Source organism: Sus scrofa, chromosome 5 (assembly GCF_000003025.6).
Source record: "Sus scrofa isolate TJ Tabasco breed Duroc chromosome 5, Sscrofa11.1, whole genome shotgun sequence".
NCBI classification, from domain to species: domain Eukaryota; kingdom Metazoa; phylum Chordata; class Mammalia; order Artiodactyla; family Suidae; genus Sus; species Sus scrofa.
The window spans coordinates 9,904,134-9,929,724 of record NC_010447.5 but is presented as its reverse complement, the minus strand read 5'-3'; the positions used below and the strand labels follow the sequence as shown (position 1 = coordinate 9,929,724).

Below are 25,591 nucleotides of genomic sequence, written 5' to 3'. Positions count from 1 at the left end.
GGTCCGTGAGGATGCAGGTTTGATCCCTGGCCTCGCTCAGTGGGATAAGGATCTGTCATTGCCACAAGCTATGGTATAGGTCGAGGATGCGGCTTGGCTCTGGTATTGCTGTGGCTATGGTGTAGGCTGGCGGCTGCAGCTCTGATTGGACCCCTAGCCCGGAATTTCCATATGCAATAGGTGTGGCCATAAAAAGCCAAAAAAAAAAAAAAGGTGAGACCTCTCCTGGCAGAGCCCCCGTGAAGAGCTTTCTGGAGGCAGACTGGTACTCTGGCTCACTTGAACTCCTAGGGTCGGGGGGAGCAGGTTGAACAGAGGGACAGTGTGTGTAAACTCTTTTTGGCCAGGAAGGCCATGTGTAGCAAGGCAGGCCAGCCTTCAGCCCGGAGGGCGGGCGTGGGATGCCCTGGTGTCCACGGCAGGACAGTGGCATGGGAGCATTTTCCTTGGGTGCATCTGCCTTAAGCTGTTCCTTCTTAACATCTGCAACTGGTCAAGGAGTCCGTGGATTCCAGCAGCAGTCCCTCTGCACATGAGATAGTGCCTAGAATGGTTAAAGGAGCACTGGACTGGGAGTCAGGAGACCTGCCTAATCTTGGTTCCACCAGTGACTCATTTTGTGGCCTTGTGGTTAAGTCTGGGCTCCAGTTAGACTGGATTCCAGTCCCAGCTCTGGCGCTTTCCGCTGGGTGGCTCTGAGCCAGTGCCTTCACCCCTCTAGGCCTGACTCTCCTGTCTGCAGAAGGGGGGTGACAGAGGCACCCCTTCCCCAGCGTGTGCTGAGGATGACTAAGATAATGTGCCAAGGGCTCAGCCCAGGGCCTGGCACAGAGAGAGCTCAGTGGGTGTCAGCCCGCTTCAGAACGCACGGTTTCCTTGTCTATAATAAGGGAGGGCTGGGCCAGGTGGTTTCTGAGGTTTCTTCTGGCTTTGACAGTCAGTGTTTGTGTTGTATCCACAGAGCCGTGAGCACCAGCTTAGAGGCATCGAGCCTTTTAAAGACAGTAGGCCATGCGGTAGGGTCCTCCATTGCTCCCCCATGGGCCTGTCTCTGCATCCTTCCCAAAACACTGGAAAAGCAGTTCCCAGAGGCAGAGAACAGGGGCTCAGAAAGGTGAAGGGACAGAGTTCCCGTCGTGGTGCTGCGGAAAGGAATCCAACTAGAACCATGAGGTTATGTGTTCGATCCCTGGCCTCGCCCAGTGGGTTAAGGGTCTGGTGTTGCTGAGAGCTGTGGTGTAGGTCACAGACATGGCTCGGATCTGGCGTTGCTGTGCCTATGGTGCAGGCTGGCAGCTGTAGCTCTGATTCGCTCCCTAGCCTGGGAACCTCCATATGCTGTGGGTTTGGCTCTAAAAAGACCAAAAAAAAAAAAAGAAAAGAGAGAGAGAGAAAAGAAAGTTTCCATGTAAAGTGGCAGCACTTCCCAGGCATCATCTGGCCTGACCTGATGAATTCCCTTTTCCTTTTTTTCCTTTTTTTTACTTTTTAGGGCCGCACTCACGGCATATGGAAGTTCCCAGGTTAGGGGTCTAATCGGAGCCACAGCTGCCGGCCTACCCCAGAGCCATAGCCACACCAGATCCGAGCCTCGTCTGCGACCTACACCACAGCTTACGACAACACCGGATCTCTGACCCACTGAGTGAGGCCAGGGATTGAACTCGCATCTTCATGGATACTAACTGACTTCATTTCTACTGTGCCACAATAGGAACTCCCCTTCTTTTTTCTTTTTTTCTTTTCGATTTTAAAGTTTTATTGTGATAGAGTTGATTTACAATGTTGTGATAATTTCTGCTGTACAACAAAATGATTCAGTTACACATGTACATACATCCATTCTTTTTTTTTTTTTTACTGGGTGCACTCACAGCATATGGACGTTCCCAGGCCAGGGATTCAAGCCAAACCAGAGTCGTGACCTATGCTGCAGCTGTGGCAATGCCAGATCCTTAATCCAGTTTATCAGTTGGGGATTGAACCCACACCTCTGCACAACTGGCTGGGGGTCAAATTGGAGCTACAGCTGCCAGCCCACACCACAGGCACAGCCACGTGGGATCGGAGCCATATCTGCGACCTACACCACAGCTCATGGTAATGCTGGATCCTGAACCCACTGAGCGAGGCCAGGGATCGAACCCGCAACCTCATGGTTCCTAGTTGGGTTTGTTACCACTGAGCCACGATGGGAATGCCTCTTTGCAGGTTCTTTTCCCGTGTAGATTATCACAGGATGTCGGCTGAAGTTCCCTGTGCTTCCTGCTTTCCCTTCTGCAGAGTTCCAGAAGGAGGCCGAATCTGAGGGCAAGAAGAAGGGCAAGTTCAAGACCATGAAGGTGCTGAAGCTGCTAGGGAACAAGCGTGACCCCAAGAGCAAGGCTTCTGTGGACAAGAGCTGACGGCACGGATGCCAGCTGGGAACTGCACCCTCCCGGCTCAGCCCGGGCTCTGCTCTGCCGGGGGCGCCTCGCTTCCCTTCAGGTCCTGCCGAGAGGAAAGAGGACTTCAGGGGAGGGAGCCCCTGGCCGGTGGCCTCTCCCTCCTCAGGGTCCTCTGGCTGGCCTGGGCCAGAGAGTTTTCTTCCCTCTCCTCTGAGCCGCTGGCAGTTGTGCCTCAACCCTGCCCAGCTTGGTTCTGAGGATGCCAGATGCTGCGACTAAGCCAGGAGCCAGCAGGGTCTCAGCCAGGGGAGCCGCAGCGGCAGCCCCACACACCCGCCTCCTCCGTGCTGGGCGGCTCCCTGGTCCCTCTTCCCCTCTGTGCCACGTCCAGAGGGGCGTCTTCCCCATCAGAGGCTTTGGGGCCTTCTGCCCACGAAGTCTGCCCGAGGTTGGCCTCGGGCCGGGTCTCCTGCCCTCATGGCTGGTGAGCCGGGCTCCTTCCCGCCCCAGTCCCGGTTGAGTCCCCGCCTTCCCTTCAGCGCGGGTGGCTCTGACCATGCTTCTCCTCACTCAGAAGCTCTATTTATGAAACGTCTCTCTCTTTCTCTTTTTTAAGAGCCGCATCTGAGGCATATGGAAGTTCCCAGGCCAGGGGTGGAATCGGAGCTGTAGCTGCTGGCCTACGCCAGTCACAGCAACATGGGATCCCAGCTGTGTCTGTGACCTACCCCACAGCTCACGGCAGCGCCGGATCCTTAACCCACAGAGCGGGGCCAGGGATCGAAGCTGCATCCTCATGGATGTTAGTCGGGTTCTTAACCCACTGAGCCACAGTGGGAACTCCTGAAGTCTCTTAATTAAGGTTGAGATGGTTATGTGTCCTCAGACACGAATGGGCCTGACGGACAGATCCCTCGTCTGTCTCTTGACCTTCTAGGGGTGCTTCCTTCATCTCCCCTTGCTCTTAGGAGACTTCGCCGCCCGGGGTGCAGGGCTGTGATGGCTCTGCTGGGGTGGGTGGGTGCCCGAGGGAGGGCCTTGGGGAGGCAGGCCCGGCTGCGGTTCTCACCCCTGCCCCTCAGCCAGGCCAGCAGGAGGGGGTGTGCCACCCGTAGGTGCTAAGCCCGGTCCTTTACCCCCCTGTAGCCCGGGCCCAGCGTGGGGGCCCCGGGGGGCATCACCACCCTGTCTCCTCACACCATCTGTTGTCCGTTCTCTCCTAACTTGTTGCCACCAAAGGACTGATGGCCGCTCAGCCCCCGGGACGGCTGTGGGAGAGGAGGAGCCGATGGGGACCGCCACCGCGCCCAGGGCAGGTGCCCAGCAGCTCGTGGTCAAAGCACTGTTGCTATAAGCTATTTCTGGGGGGCCTCTAGGGCCCCCTTGCCTCAGCACACCTCTGGGGACAGATCACACTGTATTTACTTGAGAGGGTTTGCCTCACTGACAATAAACGGAGACCACCTCAGTGGCCAGGGCCCTGCGGCCTGGGGGTGCCTTTTCCTCGCCAAGACGGCGTCCCCCCGCCTCTGCCACGCTCCGTGGCCAGCGTGTCTGCACCCGTGCAGCCCTCGGCCGCCTGCTTCCTAACGTGCCTGTTGGTCTGGAGCTGGGGTCACCAACTCCAGTGCCTTTGGGGGCCAGGCAGGTGACAAAGATAAACTGGGCTGGGCGTATCCTGAGGGACGGGCCTGTCAGGTGACTGGGTGTTGGGAGACTCGGCTGGCGGGGACTGGGGGTGACCTGGGGTGGATGTGCAGTAGCTCAAGGGAAAAGTCTCACTTAAGTAGACTGTGGGCTGTGGGCCCAGGGGGGCCAGATCTTTCCATTTTTCAAAAGAAACTGGAAATTCAGATGGGGCGTGTGTGTAATTTGTAAATGCTGGCAACTGATCTGATTTAAATCAAGGGCAGCCTGACAGTGTCCTGGGTGGGCTGAACGTGTGCTGAGTTCTCCACTTTGTTGCCTCTGGGCCATGTGGGGCGGGGGGGGGGTGTCTTGAGATGGAGGCCAGCTGCCCTTGGCCCCCAGGTTCTAGAGAGTGTGTGAACGCAGGCTTCCCATGGAATGTTCCAGAGCCCAGCCCTTGATCTGGTTCTTTCGTTTGCGGCTGCAGGGCCGTGTTTATTCTGCAAACCCAAATTGGGGTCATGTGGCCTGAGAAGATTATATGATACCCTCCAAGTGGAAGGGTTTGTTGAAATTTCTAGAATACTTTGATTTATGGGGATGGGAAAATAACAGAATGCTGGAGAGCGTAGGGCTTGTGGTTGTCAGAAGATGCAGGGACAGCCATGTGCTGTGTGCCAGGCCCGGAGGGATGTCTCCTCAGCAGCCCCATGAGGCCGGCCTCGGGCTCAGACCGCACGGGCTGGGCACCTTCGGTCTGGATCCCTCCCGCCCCTTTGGGCTGTGGGTGTGGTGGAGAGACAGACAGCTTGGTCCTGTGTAGGCTACCTGCTCGTTGACTCTGGTCATGGCATCTTGGTGAGCTCCGGTTTCCAGCCCAGGTGTTTACTGAATCAGCGTGCGCGGCACTGGCACCTGCCCCAGCGCCCGGCCAGGGGGTGGGTGGTCAGGGGGCACTGGTTCCCCTTTTCACCTGAGATATGCACACAGCTAGAAGCCATCTGGGCTTGAAAAAAGTCTAACTCCTTGAACAAATAAGCCTTATTCCTCTGAAAATGAAATGGTGTGTGTGTTTTATTAGCCAATTAATCACAGTCGTTAAACATTTGCCCAAGGCTATAAGAAGTCAATGTCCTACAGTCCTAAGGTTGGAAGAAAGGACTCACGCTCATTCCTGACTTCAGAAAACCAAATGTCCCGGACACAGAGACCCACAGCAGGTGAGGCCGTGGGAAGAGAGTCCCGGGGATGCCCTTAGCCACGTGCCCAAGATGCTGAGGGCTAGACCCTGCTTTCACTGTTGGGGGGGCTCTTTCCCAGAGAAAAGACCCCAAGTTGTGTGTGTGTGTGTGTGTGTGTGTTCATCTGTGACTGGTCCCCGAGGCTCAGCTGACCTCAGGTCCCTGGGTAGAGTCTCGAGGAGAACCAGCTCATTTTCTGAGACGTGGCCCACCTTCTAGGGCGCTGTCTGTGTCCAGGGTGCCCTAGGCGGGGCCGGTGCTATGCAGCCACTTGACATGGCTGAAGGCCCGGGTGGTGGGCTGGCCTGGGGGTGGCCCTGCTTGGCAAGGGGGTAGGTTTTGGTGGAGGAGGGTGGGCTCCCCGCTGGCCTCTGGAGACAGATTAAGGGGTGGCCAGAGCCTTCCTAAGTTCCTCGCTCCTCTTGCGGTCAAGGTCTTCCATCTCCTGTAGTTTCTGCAGAGGACGCCAGGGAAAGCTGGGTGTCAGGGAGGGAACTCCAGGAGCCACCACAGCCGCCCCTCCGTTTCTGCCGCCGTCTGGTCCATGCCGATGGTGGGCAGCCCCCGTGCTACCCTACCTGGGAGATTTCGGTGAGGATGACCCCTCGGTACCGCCTGCCCTGCCCCAGGGCCTCCATGTCAGCCAAGAACGCTTTCCTCTCCTGGATTTCCTTCACCACTGGACGGGGAGAGGGCTGTCGGTGCGGGGCAGTGGGGGCTCCCGGAGGGGCGGTGTTTTGCCTCCCTTGGGAACAGGAAGCACTTCTGTGCTGAGACCACTGCTCCCACTTGGCCGGGGTGGCGGGGGGGCTCCCCACCCACACTCCCTCCCCAGCGTAACTGTCCCATCGGGCTCACGTTCTTCAAACCGGTCCAGCTCAGGCGCTGGGGCCTCCTGCTGCACAGGAGGGGGCTTTCTCTTCCTTTCCTCTGGCTCCTTCCCCGTGGCAAAAATATTCTGGAGTCTTCGCTTCTCCTTCTCCAGATCCCCTGTTGGGCCCGGACACGGCCTAGTTAGGGCGTGAGGGGCACCCCCGCCCCAGGTCCGTGTTCCTGGTCGGCCCGCCTGCTCCGCGGAGCCGGCTGACACGGGTGGGGCGCCTGCAAGCCCGGCGCTGTCCACCCCGGGTGCTGCTGAGCCGGTCAGGTCACGAAAGGCAGGAAGGGGGCCGGTCAGGTCACGAAAGGCAGGAAGGGGTTGAAAGAACCCAGAAGAGAGTTTGTCAAAACCTACATGCTGCCTGGGTGCAGAGCAAGGGCAGGAAAACTCAGTGACTGCCGCAGCAGCCTGGGTGGGGAGGCCGCGGGGAACTGTCTGAGGGTCTCCACCAGGAGTCGCATCAGGTGCCAGGAGAAAGGGGGGGTGTGAATGACTCTGAAACCGGCTGGAGTGCCGAGGAGCTCTGGGTTTGAAGCACTGTGTGAGCCTGACAGCTGTGGCCATGACACACGACCACCAAACAGAGATGGATGGAAACAGTTAATTGTTAAAGAGAGTTCTGGAAAAATGTATACAAAGGAACAGCTAACTGGCTTCCCATGCATCCTGGATGCCCCAAGCTAACAGGTGCCAGGGCTGTAGTATCAATAGCGGGAGAATTCGATGAGCCTCCTGCTCAGCGTCCTGGGGGCTGCCTCTCTCCCCGCCCCCTGCCCCTTGGAGGGAGGTACAAGAGGGGCTCCAGCCGAGGCCCCTCACTTACGGGTGGCTTGAGGCCTGAACTGCTCCCGGCTGTAGGCCCCGTTGGCTTGGCACAGGCTGGCAGGCCGGAGGTGGGACCGGGCTGCCAGGATGGGTGGCAGGTAGATGGCCGAGGCCGGCTGCCTGGCAGGCAAGACCCTCTGGCTGGAAGTTGGGCTGCAGTGTAACGGGAGAGCGTCTCCTCCTGGGGGAGGAAGGGTCAGGGTCGGGGGGGGTCACGGTGCGGCTTTGCTTAATTTATAAGTGTGGTCCCTACCTGTTCTACCAAGTCACAGTCCAGAAGAGTCTTCCCTCCCCACTGCAGCCCCTCCCCCCGCAAGGAGCCATGGCAACAGTTTGGTGGGCTGGTCCATTCTCTCTGATGCTTCCCTAAACCTGTTCAAAGATACATGTGCATATATAAGATTTGTTTTTCAAATACTGGGTCATACTGCAGTCATTCAGTAGTAGACTCTTCGCTTAATGATCTATCAAGGACATCTTTCCCGATCACTCCATTTATATATAACTTATTTTTATAGCTAAATACTAGTCCTTGAAATGGATATATTATTTATTCAACAAATCTCCTAGTTTCAGAAATTCAGGCTTTTTTTTTTTGACTGATTTCAAACAATGCAATAAACATTCTTGTACTTCAAACCTTTGTCCTGGTGATTTTATTTCCATAGACGGATTTCTAAAACCTGCTTGGTCCAAGGGATGGTTTGGATAACAGACACCGATCCCTCCCACTCTCCAGCCCCACTGCCTTGACCCAGATCTGGGGCTCCCCCCCAGGCCAGCCAAGTGTGGCCCCTCTTCTCAATAGCCCTAAAGCCCAGCTTGGAGCAGGGCCCACTCACTGTTTCGGCCTGGCCCCTGCCCACTGCCCCTATGTACCCAGCCTCCTATCAGCCACCCAGCAAATACGTACTGAGCATGTACGCACTTGGCATCAGGTAATGAGACAAAGTCCTGCCCCATGGCGTTTTCATCCAGGGCGTAGATGATGATAAAGCAAGTAAAATGTCTGGTATGTTAGATGGTGAGGGCGCCGGTACAGGGATGGGGCACAGGGTAGCCTGAAGGCCTCAGCTCGGCAAGAGGGTGACATTTGAGAAAAGACCCCAATGTGGAAAGAGGCTGGCATTTGAGGGAAGGGCATCGCAGGCAGAGGGGACGGCTAGAGTCAAGGCCCTGAGGTGGGAATGTGCCTAGAGCATCAGAGGAACAGCCAGGAGGCTAGGGGGCTGCAAGGGGTGGGGATAGTGGGGGTGGAGGTCAGGGGTCAGGGGTCACAGAGGCCTTTGGGGCTTCTGGAGAGACTGGCTTTCACTTTGCAGGAGGTGAGAAGCCACAGGAGGGTTCTGAGCAGAGGAGTGACCTGACCCCTTTGGCTGCCGTTGCAAACACGGCGCTGGGGTCAAGGGTGGAGGTAGTCGGAGTCAGGGTATGGTTTGGAGGTCAAGCAGAGAGGATGCTGATGGGTTGGTTACGGGGCCTGGGAGAAAGAGAACGAGTAGACAGGATGACTCTGAGGCCTCTGCCCTGAGCAACTGGAAGGCTGGAGCGGCCGGCATTTCCCCTGCTTGTCCCTCCTCACGCCGTCCACCCAGGGCCGTGCCGTGGTTTACCTCTCTTCTCTGAAGAGATGCTGTGCTTCCCTCCTTTCTTTCCTTTTTCTTTCTTTCTTTTTTACTTTTTAGGGCCTCACCCGAGGCATATGGAAGATCCCAGGCTAGGGGTCAAATCAGAGCTGTAGCTGACAGGCTACGCCACAGCCATAGCAACTCGGGATCCGAGTCTTGTCTGTGACCTACACCCAGCTCAGGGCAACGCTGGATCCTTGACCCACTGAGGGAGGCCAGGGAGCGAACCCACATCCTCATGGATACCAGCTGGGTTTGTTAACTGCTGAGCCACGACGGGAACTCCCCTGGCGTTGTCTTAAGGCAGCTTTACAGATCTCTGCTCTGATCCACTAAATGCTGATTAAGTTAAATCTCAGAAAGTGAGGTTGTTTTCAAGATCCTAGAGGGCGCTGTTATCGCGCCCATGTATATCCACTTTTTTGTTTTTCTTAAAAATAAATAATACAGTGTGGGGTCAGAGGTGAGCTGTGGAAAGGTTCTGCACGCTTTTCCTAAATTGGAAGCCTGCCGAAAGTCTTGTTTCTGCTAGCTGAGATACAAATGAATAAAACTGTGAATGAGACACACAGAGCCCTCTCCTCCGGACAGCTCACAGGGTCCGTGTGTAAGAGGTGGGAGAGATTGCAGACGTGACAGTGTTCAGACTACCTGGCTGGGCAGGAAGTCTCCAGTGGGCGGTGACCTGTTGGGAATGTCGGAAAAAGGCTGACTGCAAGAGGGGCTCAGAGGTCAGGACCCATGCCGGGGCAAGAAACAAGGGTCCCACAAGGTCTATTCCCCAGGAGCAAGGGTCGGAAATGCTATTCGATTTTTTTTTGGTCTTTTTTTTGGGGGGGAGGGCATGCCCATGACTTGTAGAAGTTTCTGAGCTAGGGACTGAACTTTCACCACAGCAGCAACCCAAGACACTACAGTGACAACACCAGATTCTTTTTTTTGTTTTGTTTTGTCTTTTTGCCATTTCTTGGGCCGCTCCCGTGGCATATGGAGGTTTCCAGGCTAGGGGTCGAATCGGAGCTGTAGCCACCAGCCCATGCCAGAGCCACAGCAACGCGGGATCCAAGCCGAGTCTGCAACCTACACCACAGCTCACGGCAACACCGGATCCTTAACCCACTGAGCAAGGCCAGGGATTGAACCTGCAACCTCACGGTTCCTAGTCGGATTCGTTAACCACTGAGCCACGACGGGAACTCTCAATACCAAATTCTTAACCCACTATGGAACACTTTTTTTTTTTTTTTTTTTTGGTCTTTTAAATGAGGTCCCCTACCTCTTAATATGGAGAAGCATTAAAAATATGGCCCATGGCGTTCCCCTGTGGCACAGCGGGTTAAGGATCTGGCATTATCACTGCAGCGGCTTGGGTTGTTGTGAGGCATGGGTTTGATCCCTGGCCCAGGATCTTCCACATGCTGCAGGCCCTCCTGACCGTCCAAAAAGAGTCCTAGGGTCCAGAAATCCCTCGGCCCAGGAAGCCTCTGTGGACTGCCGCTTACTTTTCATGGTGTCCATGATGTGGCGCTGTTGGAAGTTAGTCAGTTTGGATTCCTTCATCATGGCTGCAAGACAAAGCACTTCAGTGAGGCCTCCTGGGCTGCGAGCAAATGTCCTCGTTTTGCCTCTGGACCCCATTCTGTACCTGTGTACTCCCGCTCTTCCTTTCCTGCTTCATTGTTTTCTATAGCACCCATCACCATCTAAGTTCTATATATTTTACTTATTTATCATTGTAACATTCCTACTGAAATATTAGCTCCATGGATGCAAGTCTTTTTTCTTTTTTCTGTTTTGCCTTTTTAGGGCCACACCTGCTGCAAATGGAAGTTCTCAGGCTAGAGGTTGAATCGGAGTTGTAGCCATTGGTCTACACCACAGCCACAGGAATGCCAGATCCGACCATGTCTGCGACCTACACCACAGCTCATGGCAATGCTGGCTCCTTAACCCACTGAGTGAGGCCAGGGATGGAATCTGCGTCCTTATGGATGCTAGTCAGATTTGTTTCCACGAGCCACGAAGGGAACTCCACAAGATTTTTTTTTCTTTTTCTTTTTTTTTTTTTTTTTTTACTGCTGTATCATCAGCAACTGGAACAATGTCTAAAAGCTCACAGTGGGCTTAAAATCTTTTTTTGTTGTTGTTGAGTGAATGAACAAGCAGTCATTAAGCATGTGCCAGGGGCTGGAGTTACAATTGCGAGCCAAAACAGGCACCGTGTCCTGATGGGAGTTCATGAACTAGAAGGGCAGATGGATGTTAATTCAACATGAATTCATAGGGACACACAAGGTATCTGACTACAGGTTACGCTAAGCCCAGTGAAGGAAAAGGCACTGGGAGTGTGTGGGCACCTAACGGTTGGTTGCACTGTGTTGGTGGTGGGTGGGGAGGAAATAAGGCTTCTCTGGAGAAATTGAAAGTGTGATATAGTATGTGTCACTGGGTCACCATGCTGTACAGTAGGAAAAAAAAAATTGTATTGGGGAAATAACAATTACAAAAAAAAAGAATAACCAAAAAAAAAAAAGTGTGATATAAGGGATGCATAGCAGTTAACTACTCTAAAATTCGTGAGTTCTTTGACTTTTGGCCACTTTCGAGTTGCAGGACCCCCAAACTTTCCTGAACCCCAGGCTTCTTATCTGAAAAATGAAAACAGCAATTGCAAGCCATAAGTCATGCAGGTGAGAACTGAGTTACAGAGGTTAACAGTGACTACCGCTCTCCTTTTGTCCTTTCATGCACTGACACCACCGCCCCGCCCCGCCCGACCACCACTGACCTCTGAGCAGCTCGCAGGTTCTTGGGGTGTAAGCGGCCGGCTTGGGGCAGCGCCAGAAGCCAGTTCCTTTGGTCACAGTCTCCACCCTCTCCTGGGAAGCCATGGGAGGGCTCTGAGGAGGGAAAAACGCGACGACACACCCCCTGTCTCCCATATACAACCTCTGCTTCCGCATCCCCAACACCACCCAAAGTTTGGGTCTGGCGGGGGCGGGGCCCGCAAGAGAATCGTGACGCCGCCCATCAATATCGCGACAGTGCCCAATCCTCCCACCCGGAACAGATCCACTGGCAGATACACACATGCGAACAGAGACCTCATCCAGACCCGGCGCCTGTGGCAGGGAAGCCACCTCTGGAGGAAAGGGGCGTTAGGGTAACCTTGCCCGTTGTGTGATAGACCCAAACGGAAACCTCACTCTTAGGTAAGACTCCGGCTGGGTGCCCACTGAGAGTGGCCGCTAGGCTCTGAAGGAGCACCCGCGCCGGAGCCCTGCAGGAATGCTTTTGAGATCTCCGCTGCTCAAGCTCTGGTTATACACTCTGGCTACCATGGTAACAAGCTCTAGCTTCTCGGCGCGTGCGCACTATCGCCCTGCCGATCCTCCCGGAAGCAATTGCCTCTAGGTCACAGCGCAGGCGCAGAGTGCGCGTGGCGCAGCTCGTGGCGGAGGCGCGCAGTTTGCGGGTCTCCGCGCGACTCTTAGCGCAGAACCAGGGAGCTGCGGCGCGGGCGTCATGTCTGACAACGAGGACAAGTGAGTGCGGGAGCAAAGTGAGCTTTGCCGAGCCTGGTCAAAGGAGGTTAAGGAGCCGTTAACCGAGGGGCAATGCGTGAGGGGACTGGGGGTATTGAGGGGCCCGCGGAGCTGAAGAAGGGAAAGGCGGGGGGACCAGGAGCTTAGACCTGGTCACAGGCTGGGCCAAGAAAAGCCCCAGTTTGAGGATCCGGAGAGAATCAGTGAACGTGGTATCTTTCCACAAACTTTCACGGAGTCGGGCTCTGTCTCTTGATTTGGAATTACTGAGGTGAATTAGGCATAGCTCCTGCTCTTCAGGTAGGGGGCCCTTTCTAGAAAAGGGGACAGGCCCACAGACGGATACTGCAGGGGTCGTGTGAATTGCACGAAGTATGTAAAAGAAACCCAGCGGAGGGTCTGGGGAGACTTGAGGTGGTAAAAGTCTGGGAGGCTTGCGGTAATCCAGGAAAAAAAAAGGAGTGACTTGTACTAGGTAATCGTAGTAGAGGTAGTGAGAAGTGGTTTTGATTTCTGGGTTTATTTTGAAGCTAGAACCGGAAAGATTCCCTGAATGTGTGGAGGAGAGACAAAAATAGAGGCGTCTTTAGCATAAGAGTATTAGTCAAAGCTAAGAGAGGGGGCGATCATGGGGAGGCGGCAGGGGGGTGGGTGGTCAGTAGAGAAGAGGAGATGAATGAGCGTCAGAGCATCCTAACTGTGGAGTGCCTGGAGGGAAGAGAAGCTGAGAAAGAGCCACTGTGAGGCGGGGGAACACCAAGACCGCGAGGTGTCCTTTTCTTTCTTTCTTTCTTGGTCGCCCTTGTGGCATCTGGAGTTCCTGGGCCTGGGATCAGGTCCGAGCCACAGTTGTGACCTATGGCACAGCTGCAGCAGTGCTGGATCCTTAACCCACTGTGCCGGGCCAGGGCTCGAACCTGTGTCCCAGTGCTCCAGAGATGCTGCCAGTCCTGTTGCGCCGCAGCGGGAACTCCAGTGGAGAGTGTTTTGAGTGAGAGGGAGTGATTCGGTGTGCCACCTGACAGATCAGGCTAAATGAGAACAAGAATAGACCAGTGGATTTAGCAACGTGCAAATCATTGATGAACTTGAAAGGAGTGGTTTTGGTGGAGCCAAGGAGCTGAAAGTCTTTGGGAGTGAGATGATGACAGAATGTGAGGAGAAGAATTGGAAATGGCGAAGATGGACGACTCTTTCATGAATTTTTCTCCCACAGGGGGGCATGGAAATAGGGCTCTGGAGGGAATAGAAAAGGAAGCTTTGGCGTTCCTGTCATGGCTCAGTGGTTAACGAATCTGACTAGGAACCATGAGGTTGCAGGTTTGATCCCTGGCCTTGCTCAGTGGGTTAAGGATCCGGCGTTGCCATGAGCTGTGGTGTAGGTCACAGATGCGGCTTGGCTCTGGCATTGCTGTGGCTCTGGTGTAGGCTGGTGGCTACAGCTCTGATTAAACTCCTAGCCTGGGAACTTCCACGTGCCGCGGGTGTGGCCCTAGAAAAGACAAAACCAAAAGAAAAGAAAAGGAAGCTTTGTTTTAGTAAGTTGAGGACATCAAATGACTTAATAAATTATTATTATAAAATGATTTACTCAGTAAGTGCATATTTATTGAGCACCTCCTGCTTATCAGATCTATGCCCTCTTTGATTCTTGTAAGTGATGCTCTGCTTTCTTCTTGTACAGTTTTGATGGCGATGACTTTGACGATGTGGAGGAGGACGAAGGGCTAGATGACTTGGAAAATGCCGAGGAGGTAAGTGTTTAGCCTTGGGCTCTCCTCTCGGCAGCCCAAGTTGCCAGATAGCCCGGCCAGTGATGACTGAATGCATCTGCTTCTTGTCTGTAGTGAGGCCAGTTAGAGTGAGGAGAGGTCTAGTCCTGGGTGGTGGAGGTGGCCCGCAGGGTGGGCCTGAAGGATTTTGTCCACTTGGACCACAGCCTGTAGCTTCTGGGGTGGTTAGTTTACTGACAGGTGAAATATCCCCTTCATTCATTGAGCAAACATGTGTTGAATGTTTATTGTGTACCAGGAGCGCTGCAGGGTGGGGCTACATAAAGAGCAAGGGGGAGAGTGACCTGGAATAAAGCTGGAGAGGTAAGGGCCAAGGTCAGGCAGGATGTTGTAGCCTGCAGGTGGTGGGAAGCCACGGACAAGTTTTGAGCTGGGGAGTGGCATGGTCCAGTTTACACTTTAAAGGAACACTTTGGGGAGTTCCCGTGGTGGCTCAGTGGTTGCAGGTTCGATCCCTGGCCTTGCTCAGTGGGTTAAGGAGCTGGCGTTGCTGTGAGCTGTGATAGTAGGTTGCAGATGCAGCTCGGATCCTGCCTTGCTGTGGCTCTGGCGTAGGCCGGCTGCTACAGCTCTGATTAGACCCCTAGCCTGGGAACCTCCATGTGTCGCAGGAACGGCCCTAGAAAAGGCAAAAAGGCAAAAAAAAAAAAAAAAAAAAGGAATACTTTGGGGAGGAGCAACAGTAGGAGAGGCCAATTCAGGAGCTCTCACGGACCTCCAGGTGAGACCTGTAGCTGGCACTTGGGTGCTGATACTGCTGGAGATGAGAAAACGGATGCAAGAGATATTTTGGTAGATTGGATGTGGGCTGAGAAAGTGGGAGATGCCGAGGAAGACGAGTTTCTGGTGAATGAGTTACTAGCTTCATGGCTAAAGTGGGGCTTTGTGTCCTGTGTGACCGATGGATGGGGATGCTTGTGTGTTAGTTTAGGCTGGAAGCCGAAGCCTCTCCTTCAGGATTTCCTCTGCCTCGCCCTCTGGGATAGCAGTACACTGTGTCAGAAACCTCCTTCTCCACCCTTCTGCTCCCTCATTCCTGTCCCGTGGATTCTGCTTCCTATGTGTGGTTCAGCCCTGTTTCCCTTTCTCCATTCCTCCTGCCTCAGCCTGGTTTAGATCCTCCGTGCTCCTCACCCGCATTCCTACAGAAATTGTGTTACCAGTTTTCCTGCTTCAGTCTGCCCTTTGCGTTGCTGCCGCCAGAGCTGTCCTTTTTACCTCCTTACATGATTGATTGCTGTTGGTCTTCTAAAGGGTCTGTCTGCTTCGGCCCTTACCCTCTACAGTATATTCTCAACAGAGCATCCACACTGATTCCTTTAAATTTTTTTTTTTTTTTTTTTTTTTTGCTTTATTGGGCTGCTTCTGTGACATATGGACATTCCCAGGCTAGGGGTCAAATCAGAGCTATAGCTCCTGGCCTACACTGCAGTCACAGTAACACAGGATCCTTAACCCCCTGAGCAAGGCCAGGGATCGAACCTGTGTCCTCATGGAAGCTAGTCAGATTCATTAACCACTGAGCCATGATAGGAACTCCTGATCCTTTTAAATCCTTTTTTTTTGTCCTTTTAGGGCTGCACCCACGGCATATGGAGGTTCCCAGCTAGGGGTCTAATCAGAGATGTAGCCTCCAGCCTATGCTAGAGCAATGCCAGATCTGAGCCGTGTCTTTAACCTATGCCCCAGCTCACAGCAACGCCGGATCCATAACCCACTGAGTGATGCCAGGGATCGAACCCATAGCCTCATGGTTCCTAGTCAGATTCGATTCTGCTAGGCCACGATGGGAACTCCTCCTTTTAAATCTTAAGTCACTTTGTCTCTCCTCTGCTCAGAGCCTGCGTCCAGGGGCTTCCTATCTCACTCAGAATAAATGGCAAAAAGATGTACAAGGTTCTCCTTGATCTGGGTACCTGCTCCCTCTGTGACCTTATCTCTTCTTGTCCCTATCGTGCCAGGGAGACTGCAGCTCAGGACCTTTGAGCATGCTGTTCCCTCTTCTAGGAACACTCTCCCTTAGATATTCACGTGACCTGCTCCTCACCTCCGAAGGTCTTTGGTAAATGTCACCTCATTGAGGTCTTCCCTCACCATGTGTTTAACGTTGCAGCATTTGCCCCCTCCTCCAAACCCCCACCCTGACACTCCCTGTCTTTTGTTTTCATTTATTTATTTACGGACCACACCTGCAGCATGTGCAGGTTCCTGGCCTGGGGATCTAATGTCCACCACAGCAGCCAGATCCTTAACCTGCTGCACCATAAAGGAACTCCTCTCTCTGTTTTTTTCTTTTCTTTTCTTTTCTTTTTTGTCTTTTTAGGGCTGCACCCATGGCATATGGAAGTTCCCAGGCTAGGGGGTCCAGTTGGAGCTGAAGCTGCCGCCTTATGCCACAGCCACAGCAATGCAGGATCCGAGCCACGTCTGCAACCTACACCATAGCTCCCAGATCCTCCTTAACCCACTGAGTGGGGCCAGGGATCAAACCCTCGTTCTCATGGATACTAACATTAACCACTGAGCCATGACGGAAACTCCTCTTTCTGTTTTTATGCTACACATTTTACTTATTAATTTTTGTTGTTGTTTAGTTCATCTTATTATAACATAAATTACACACGGGAGAAAGAATTTTGTCTGTCTAGCCTGGGCATTTAGAATACTTATCTGACATGTTATAGTAAGCACTCAATACATATTTGTTGATTTTTTTTTTTTTTTTTCCCTCTTGGCTGCCTCACGGCATATGGAGTTCCCAGGCCAGGGATCAGATTTGAGCCGCAGCTGCAGCAGTGCCAGATCCCCTAACCCACTGTGTTGGGTGGGGATCGAACCTGTGTCCTGGTGTTGCAGAGGTGCTGCTGATCTGTTGTGGTGCAGCGGGAACTCCATCTTAATTCTTTTTTTTTAGTATATATATAAAATGATTTTTTATATATATAATTTTTATTTTTTTCCATTATATCTGGTTTACAGTGTTCTGGCAATTTTCTACTCTACAGCAAGGTGGCCCAGTCACACATACATGTATACATTCTATTTTCTCACATTACCCATGTTCCATCATAAGTGACTAGACGTAGTTCCCACTGCTACACAGTAGGATCTCATTGCTAATCCATTCCAAAGGCAATAGTCTGCATCTATTAACTCCAAGTTCCTGGTCCATCCCACTCCCTCTTCCCCTTGGCAACCACAAGTCTGTTCTTCAAGTCTGTGATTTTCTTTTCTGTGGAAAGGTTCATTTGTGTCTTGCATTACATTCCAGATATAAGTGATTGATATCATATGGTATTTGTCTTTCTCTTTCTGACTTATTTCACTCAGTGTGAGTCTCTAGTTCCATCCATGTTGCTGCAAATGGCATTATTTTGTTCTTTTTTATGGCTGAGTAGTATTCCACATCTTCGTAGTCCAATCATTTGTTGATGGATATTTGGGTTGTTTCCATGTCTTGGCTATTGTGAATAGTGCTGCAATGAACATGCGGGTGCATGTGTCTTTTTCAAGGAAAGTTTTGTCTGGGTATATGCCCAGGAGTGGGATTGCTGGATCATATGGTAGTTCTATGTATAGTTTTCTAAGGTACCTCAATACTGTTCTCCATAGTGGTTGTACCAATTTATATTCCCATCAACAGTGCGGGAGGGCTCCTTTTTCTCCACACCCCCTTCAGCATTTGTTATTTGTGGACTTACTAACAGTGGCCGTTCTGACTGGTGTGAGGTGTTATCTTGAGGTTGTTTTGATTTTCATTTCTCTAATAATCAGTGATGTTGAGCATTTGTTCATGTCATCTTAATTCTTTATTATAGAATTTATTCCCCTCTTTGGAGTTCCCATTGTGGCTCAGTGGTTAATAAATCCGACTAAGAACCATGAGGTTGTGGGTTCGATCCCTGGCCTTGCTCAGTGGGTTGACGATCCGGTGTTGCCGTGAGCTGTGGTGAAGGTCGCAGATGTGGCTTGGATCCTGTGCTGCTGTGGCTCTGGTGTGGGCCGGTGGCTACGGCTCCGATTAGACCCCTAGCCTGGGAACCTCCATATGCCGCAGGAGTAGCCCTAGAAAAGGCAAAAAGACAAAAAAAAAAAAAGAATGTATTCCCCTCCGTATATAACCTTTTTTTTTTTTTTTTTTTTTTTTTTGGTCTCCTTTCTTTTTATGGCTGAACCTGCAGCAAATGGAAGTTCCCAGGCTAGGGGTCAAATCAGAGATACAGCTGCTGGCCTATGCCACACAGCAACGCTGGATCGGAACCACACCTGTGACCTACACTACAGCTTGTGGCAACTCTGGATCCTTAACTCACTGAGCAAGGACAGGGATTGAACCTGCATCCTCACAGACACTATGTTGGGTTCTTAAGCCACTGAGCCACAAGGGGAGCTCCCCATATACACCTTTGCTCTAATCATATTCCACAATTAGTTGTCCAAACCTAGAATATTCTCTCCCTCCTTTGTGTCTGTGCACATGCGATTCAGCCTGCCTGAAATGCCCTTTCCTTCCTCGTTAGCTTGGCAACTCCTACTCATCTTTCTAAACTAGCCCAAGTCTCATCCGGCCTGTCTTCCCAACCCCCAGTGTGAGGTGGTCGGCCCTCACCTTCTTGTTAGGTCCGTGTCACACTTCCACCTTTTATAGCCCTTGGAGTTTGTGTACTTTCATCTTTTCTGCACACCGAATTCTTTGAGAGCACAGACTTGTAGCTTTCTGTCTCAGTACCTGTTATGGTGTCTGGCACGTGACAGATGCTTGATGGTTAAATATAGGAAGGTAGAAAGACAGGGTGCGTGTTCCCTTCGTGCTTAGGGTGGTTTGTTGTCTGTGCTCAAGGACTTCTGTGTATGGGCCGACTCTCTTCCGGATGAGGGAGCTGGCTTTGGAATCCCGATCGGGATTCCTCTCTTGCACTAGGCCTGAGACTTTGGCCAAGTTAGCTCACTCTCCAGCCTCTCAAATGGGCACTGTGACGCCACCTCCTGAGGTTATTGTGAGGATGAAATGAGGCGCTGTTAAGGCAGTTGCATGGTCGCTGTGCGTAACCAGCAGTGGTGTGATGCACGTTGTCATCATTGTCGTTGTCCTCCTCCCTTCACCCCAGTGACGCATTCTGAGACTGTCCCTCTTTTCTGCCTTGGTGTCCAGGAGGGCCAGGAGAACGTTGAGATCCTCCCTTCTGGAGAGCGGCCGCAGGCCAACCAGAAGCGAATCACCACGCCGTATATGACCAAGTACGAGCGAGCCCGCGTGCTGGGCACCCGAGCCCTTCAGATCGCGTGAGTGTGCACCTCTAAACCATCTTTTCTGTGGGTCAGGCCATGGGGGGCCTCCGAGCTGTTGATGCGGTCCAGCCTGGCACCTGAAAACAGACCCTCCCTCCTCTCACAGGCTCAGCCAGGGGGTGCTGTCCCTGCGTGCCGGGCACTGTGCTGGACCCCGGCCTCCGGGAGTTTGTGATCCAGTGGAGCAGTAGGACAGAAACATCTGAGACGTCAAATAACAGTGCAGTGGAAGGAGAGCCGTAAGAACACAGCACTTGATGATTGCCTGTCCGTTAGGGGTGCAAATATAAATAAAGTCAGCCGCAGACCATTGTGGGCTGGTTAGTTGGGGAGCTGCAGCAGCAGCCCCTGGGCCTAAGGTGGTTTTCGACCGGCGTGGCCTCTGGTCGGCCCAGAGGAGTGGGAGAGCCCTCCCCTCGTGTGGAGGCCGTGCTAGGGAGGTGAAAGCACAGAGTCGCAGTGGAGGTTTGGGGGTTTGAAACCTCTCCCGAGCTTGAAACCAGGTGAAGAATAACAGGCCTTGGGAGACAGCGCATAGACAGCTGGGGAGCAAAATGTGTGGTGCTTGCGTGTCCATCCCGCCAGCCACAGGCGATACAGGCATCCCGAGGCCGTGTCTGCAGGGGTGAGCCTGCCTGTTCAGGTCATGGCATCGTGGAGAGCAGATCCGAAAGTGCCCTCTCTGCAGGCAGGCGGCCTTGAGGAAGCAGGGCCCCTCCAAGAGACCGGGTCAGGGATGCCTGCTTTTCTCCGCAGGCTCCCCGTCAGATGAGTTCTCCTCCATCCTGGCAAGGAGCAAGGGGGAGGACAGAGAGGGGGCAGGCCTGTCACTGCTGCTCTCGTGGAAGGTCCTCCTCGGGGAAATGTGAGGCCGAGGGAAGGAGCTGTACCCCAACTTCTCACAAGCTGCTGTGGGAAATGGTGGGTACCTAGAGGAGGGGGTGCTTCGAGGAGGGAGTAGTGGAGAGAGGCTCCAAGGGAGGGCCGGGGCCGGAAGTGTGGAGCCGCCCGTGCTGGAGGAGCGGTGATGCTCGGTCCGCACATCCCGCCCCAGCTGTTCAGACACTCGGGTCCTGTGGCATGAAGGTGACCACCATGAGGGTTTCCTGGTGGGCCGTGCTGTTCCTCGCCCACTGGGCAGGAGCAGGTCCCCTGCCAGCCCGGTGGCCCTCCTTGCTGCTCTGGGTGAAGTTAGAGCTGCACTCTGCTGCATGCTGATTTTAGTTTTGCTGGGTTCAGGACCCTCTAGGCCCGCACCACTGGTTATGGTCGCCGTGGGCTACGTCTGCCATTTACCTTTGAATTAAGTAAAACTACATAGAAGCTCAGTGTTTGGGTGGTCTCGATAGCCACATTTCCTGTGCCCAGCAGCCCCCTGTGGCTACTGTAAGGGGTAGTGCGTAGAGAGGACCTTTCCATCATTGCAGAGCGGTGATTGGGCAGTGCTCACGTCTGCTAACCATGACCTGGCAGGAAGAACAGTTCGCAGATTATTTTTCAAACAGACAGACTGTTTGCAAGTTAAAGTCTTTCAACATTGAATAAGATAGTGTGCTTGCACCTGTTGGGGCTGCAGAAATGATTAAAGACATAGTCCTCCTCCATGGAGTTCCCATTGTGGCGCAGTGGAAACGAACCTGCCTAGGAACCATGAGGTTTCGGGTTCGATCCTTGGCCTCGCTCAGTGGGTTAAGGATCTGGCGTTGCTGTGGCTGTGGCGTAGGCTGGCAGCTGTAGCTCCAATTCGACCCCTCGCCTGGGAACCTCCATGTGCCGCAGGTGCGGCCCTAAAAAGCAAAAAAAAAAAAAAAAAAAAGACACAGTCCCCCCTGTCTGCCAGGTGCTTACAGTCTGAATGGGGAGATGGACCTGCTCCAAGTACCCAGACCCAGGACTGATGGGAATTGGTGCTTTAGAAAAGAAACAGAAAAGGAGACAGGGAGTAATGGCAGGGGTGACTAGGGAAGCATCATGAAGAGATTGGATTAGAGTGAAGTGGGATTGGCAGTATCCCAGGTGCCAGAAATAGCACCCGGAAAATTCCACGTGGAGGCTGCCACGTGTGGATTGTGGTGGGGGAATGGCAGTAGCTTGGGGCACAAGGCTGGAAAAGATGTCACTGGTGCTGTGAGTGACAAGTTCAGCAGATGGGCGTGTGTTATTGGACAATGTGGAGCACTTGAAAATCGGGAGGCAGGCGTTCAGGACACTGTCAAGTCCCAGCCTCCTGCTTTTCTTGGGGAGCAAGGCCCAGCTCGGCCCAGCTTATTTGGGTCTGTAGTGCTCCTTCCCATGAAGGGCCAGGATGCTCTCTGATGGTTCCCTGGCTGCTGTAAGCCCTTGGACATCCGGAGCTGGAGCTTATCTCCAGTACTGGGCCTGCCGTCTGCACTTAGTAGATGCTGAACAAACGTTTCTGGGATAGGGTTTGGGTGAAGTCTGACTCCCGTTCATGAGCACCACCTGGCGGCTGGATGAGAGACAGCTTCCCTGAGGGCATTTGCTCTCACGCTGCCACGCAGGGAGTCGGGCTGAATAAGTCAATGCTCGTGAATTATTTGTGTCTTGAAAAAAATAAGGCATGAGCAGATAAGGGAAAGCATTTTGCCACATACTTGAAAGCTTTAAATTTGGGGGAAGTTTGTATACTTGCTGAGAGAGGATACAGGGAAAGTTAAACACTCGCTCTCTGCCCTCGGGATGTATTCAAGCTTTGGGAGTAACAGACATCAAAATATTTAGTAACGAAATTGGAAGGTTATTTTAGAGTCTGTTCAGAGGGTCTGGGGAAGGACCTGGGAACCTGTACATTTAGCATATGCTCTCCTAGTAATTTCGACACTTAGCAGAATGGGGACCCATTCATGTGAACTTAAGCTGGGATCAGTAAGGGTGGCTTCTTGGAGGAAGTGGGCCTAGAACTGGCATTGTTTGTGCCTGTTTGTTTTTAGAGCCTCTGCTGTGAGCCAAGTATTATGCTAGAACATGGGATCCTGGGCCACCAGGTCTAATTTGGAAAACTTCAGACAAGTAGGCACAGTGTAGTGATACTGGTGCCAAGAGAAGTGTGTGTAAAACCAGTCAGGACTCTTGAGGATTCAGCAAGTGATTTCTGGAGTGGAGACATTTGAATCTTACGGGCTGTTAGGGAGAGGAGGAGCTTGTACAAGGATGCAGAAGGGAAACCGGAGGCTGTCCAGGGAATGGACGTAGTCTGGTGTGCTGGAAGGTAGCGTCAATGCCGGCAAGCAGCCCGAGAAGGTGAGCAGGAGCCACTGGGGTTCTGCCTGATGGCCGTGGGGTGTCACGGAAGGGTCGTAAGCAGGCCCTTAACGGCTAGAGGAGCAGGCCCCTTGTGGGGGTTGATGCCAGGACAGAAGGAAGATGAGGTGAGCTGGGCCCTGAGGCAGGGCCGGGGGGTTGTGTTAGAAGAGTCAGAAGGGGGAGCTTTTGCACCTGCTGGTCCTTTGTGCTGGAATGCTTTGCTGTGGCCGCGGGCCCAGGAGTCTGTGATGGGCTCTGGGGAACATCCTTGGCAGGGGAGCTGACATGATGAATGTCAGAGGGCCCAGTGATGAAGGCTCACACTTGACCCTTTCACGATACCTTCCATTCAAGGTCTCCAGCTTTTAGCGGGAGGTGTTACAGCACAGTAAGGGGGAGCCTTTGGGGTTCACATGTTGGCTCTGCCACTTACTGGCTGTGTGGCCTTGGGCGAGTTACTGACCTCTCTGTGCCTCAGTTTCCTCGTCAATAAAATGGAAGTACCAGTAGGACTTGGCTCAGATGAAATAATCTAGGTGAAGGGCTGAGGGCAGCAGATGGCATGTATGAGTCTTTGCTTGTTAGCCTGTAGAGTTTCACCGTCACTGTTGTGTAGGCCTTTTTGTCTTCATTTTCTTTCTTTCTTTCTTTTTTATTTATTTATCTTTTTCGCTATTTAGGGCCACCCCCACGGCATATGGGGGTTCCCAGGCTAGGGGTCGAATTGGAGCTGTAGCTGCTGGCCTACGCCACAGCCACAGCAACGCAGGGTCCAAGCCACATCTGCGACCCACACCACAGCTCATGGCAGCACTGGATCCTTAACCCACTGAGTGAGGCCAGCGGTTGAACCCGCAACCTCATGGATCCTAGTCGGGTTCATTAACCGCTGAGCCATGATGGGAACTCTTTGTCTTCATTTTCAAATGAGGATGCTGAGATTGGGAGAAAAACATTGTCCTTGGAGGCGAAGGGTCAGTCTGGTTTGCTGGCTCCCACCGTGGACCCTCACTGTCGGTGCCCCTGAACCGCCGCTCCCTGCCCACCTACCTGGCAGGTGCCTTTTCTGGGTGAGGCCTGGTGTGCTGACCACATTCACCCCGACTTGGTGCTGGGCCCTTCTCCCCGTGTCTGTAGTCACCCCCAACACCTGTCCCTGTACCTGCAGGATGTGTGCCCCCGTGATGGTGGAGCTGGAGGGGGAGACAGATCCCTTGCTCATCGCCATGAAAGAGCTCAAGTAAGTCGTCCAGGTCCCGGTTCACTGCTCCAGAGCCCAGGGGCCACCCCTTGGGTTCTCTGCTGCACTCCCCTCCCCGCTTCCCTGCTGGGGAGGTGTGGTTCTTATTCGGGCTCTGCCCTTGGCGGGAGGGGGACGGGGAGGGCGCCGGCCAGGGGGGAGGGGAGGACATGGCTGAGGCGTGGCCCCCGCCTGTCTGTCAGCACTGCCCCATTCCGACTGCGCAGCCCTCCGCTCTCCCTCCTGCTTCAGCCGCGGGAGGGCGGAGCCCTTCCAGACCCACCGTCCCTGCTCAGCGACGCAGGAGCTTTTTGGGTGGTGATCCCTGTCCTGCCCGGGGCCCCCGTGGTCGCAGGAGGATGCTCCTGAGACGTCTCTTGCCTCGCGTCCTCCGCATGGCCCGTCCTTGTGCCGCAGAGCGGGGTCAGCAGCCCTCACGTACCTTGACTTCTCGCCGCCGCAGGGCCCGAAAGATCCCCATCATCATCCGCCGCTACCTGCCTGACGGGAGCTATGAAGACTGGGGGGTGGACGAGCTCATCATCAGCGACTGAGCTGCAGTCACCTTCCTGACGGTGCCTCGCCCCAGTGTTCAGTCTCACCTTCTTTACGCGTGTAAATAATAAACCCTTCAACCTTTCAGCCCCCTCTGCCTCCAGCTGTCTGTGAGCCCGCCCACTCCTTCCCTGACACAGCACTGCTGCCTGGAGGGTGCGCCCATCCCAGTGGCCCCGGGACTGTCAGCCCTTTAGGAAGCACCAGGGGCCCTGGTCTCCTGGGGCTCCCCCGTCCCTCCCTCCATCTCGCTGCTGTCCACCAGAGCAAAGGCTGCGGCAGGAGACACCTCAGCTGCCTTCCTGGCAGACAGAAGAGCCTTTGTGCCCAGGGAGCTGGTTGCCACGGAAACCCCCAATTTCCTTTCCAGTGGGGACTGGCTGCAGGGGCTTCTCCCTTCTCAGGAGTATCACAGAGCAGGTCTCATCAAGCCACCCATTGTTTCCTGAGGACCTGCCTCGAGCCTCTTATCGTGGGCTCGGATCCCCTTTCAGGAGCCAGTGCCCCAGCAGGAAGCTTGGGGATGCAGTGATCTCCTGCCCTCCCCGAAAGGGCCCTGCCGGCCAAGTCAGCAGCTGGAGCGAGGGCCGAGCACCTGCCCACCTGCCCCCTCAGTCCCCCCTCCGTAGGCCACTGCCCACACACTGTCCTCTGTGACCCACCCCTCGGGTCTGCCACACCCATACCCTCCCTCGCAGCCTCTGGAAGCTGTCCTTTCCCGTCCATGTGGGGCCCCGGTCCTGCAAGGCCTTCCCTAGGATGGATGCTAGGGTGAAGGTGGGCGGGGAAGCAGGGCTTCTGGGTTCAAGTTAAGTCTGGACTGGAGGTCACGTTCCTCTGCCCTGGGTTCTGATGGGTCCTTTTCTCTTCACTCTCTTGACCAAGTCAGTGACGCCGCTTGCTCTCTCCTCTGGGGCGGGGAGGGGGCACGACAGGAAGAGAGTGTGTATTGACACCAACAGGGATAGAAGAGAAAATTGGCTCCCCGACTGTTCTAGCCTTGACCTCCATTCTGCTGCCAGCTTCCCTTCCAGGAAGAGGAGGAGCCAGGCTTGCCTGACCTCTGCAAGAGGCAGGGCCGCTGAGGATGCCTGCACCCTGGACAGGGTGGGGGTGACGGGTATTCCCAGGAGCGCGAGGGGTGTGCGCTGCTCTGGAGAAGGGTTAATTCAGGGAGCAGTGGACTTCGCACCCCCTTCCACCCTCCTCCAAGCCTGTGGAATCCTTTAATCAAGTTGGGTGCTGAAATTTCAGCTCTGAAATGCCGCCTTTGTGCTGGCATCCAGGCGGCCGCCCCAGAGTGTGGGGGTCACTT

General features: G+C 53.8%; 3 protein-coding genes across 9 annotated transcripts in view; 2 read left to right on the top strand and 1 right to left on the bottom strand.

Annotated features, from left to right (window-relative positions):
* Positions 1-5,077, top strand: part of MICALL1 (MICAL like 1) — a 32,351-nt gene extending 27,274 nt beyond the window's left edge. The window contains exon 16 of the mRNA XM_021091499.1: positions 2,284-5,077. Within this exon, the coding sequence (XP_020947158.1) occupies positions 2,284-2,405 (122 nt within the window). The 3' untranslated portion in view covers positions 2,406-5,077. The remainder of the gene's footprint in view (positions 1-2,283) is intronic.
* C5H22orf23 (chromosome 5 C22orf23 homolog) lies at positions 5,061-11,939 on the bottom strand. 7 transcript variants are annotated; one of them, XM_003481544.4, is made up of 7 exons: positions 11,681-11,939; positions 11,379-11,490; positions 10,093-10,155; positions 6,961-7,143; positions 6,116-6,247; positions 5,836-5,936; positions 5,061-5,711 (listed from the first exon to the last, which is right to left on the bottom strand). In XM_003481544.4, the coding sequence occupies exons 2-7, from the start codon at positions 11,479-11,481 to the stop codon at positions 5,640-5,642; spliced, it is 654 nt and encodes a 217-aa protein (XP_003481592.1). In that variant the 5' UTR covers positions 11,482-11,490; positions 11,681-11,939; the 3' UTR covers positions 5,061-5,639. The 7 variants fall into 7 exon arrangements, with proteins under 7 accessions (XP_003481592.1, XP_003481593.1, XP_020947155.1 ...); XM_003481545.4 differs by having other exon boundaries at positions 11,379-11,469; positions 11,681-11,925; XM_021091496.1 differs by having other exon boundaries at positions 11,379-11,926.
* POLR2F (RNA polymerase II subunit F) lies at positions 12,004-24,366 on the top strand. Its single transcript, XM_003481541.3, has 5 exons — positions 12,004-12,135; positions 13,820-13,889; positions 19,081-19,211; positions 23,650-23,721; positions 24,185-24,366. Exons 1-5 carry the CDS (start codon positions 12,116-12,118, stop codon positions 24,273-24,275), a joined length of 384 nt encoding a protein of 127 aa, XP_003481589.1. The 5' UTR covers positions 12,004-12,115; the 3' UTR covers positions 24,276-24,366.

Excerpts from the sequence above, each read along its gene's own strand:
- C5H22orf23 (XM_021091495.1), bottom strand. The coding sequence starts at position 11,682 with ATGTGTGTATCTGCCAGTGGATCTGTTCCGGGTGGGAGGATTGGGCAC. Across the intron at positions 7,144-10,092 it reads CATCATGGACACCATGAAAA|GAGGAGACGCTCTCCCGTTA; the intron begins GTAAGCGGCAGT and ends TTCCTCCCCCAG. Across the intron at positions 6,248-6,960 it reads GTTCAGGCCTCAAGCCACCC|GGGATCTGGAGAAGGAGAAG; the intron begins GTAAGTGAGGGG and ends CGGGCCCAACAG.
- POLR2F (XM_003481541.3), top strand. The coding sequence starts at position 12,116 with ATGTCTGACAACGAGGACAA. Across the intron at positions 13,890-19,080 it reads ACTTGGAAAATGCCGAGGAG|GAGGGCCAGGAGAACGTTGA; the intron begins GTAAGTGTTTAG and ends CTTGGTGTCCAG. Across the intron at positions 19,212-23,649 it reads ACCCGAGCCCTTCAGATCGC|GATGTGTGCCCCCGTGATGG; the intron begins GTGAGTGTGCAC and ends CTGTACCTGCAG.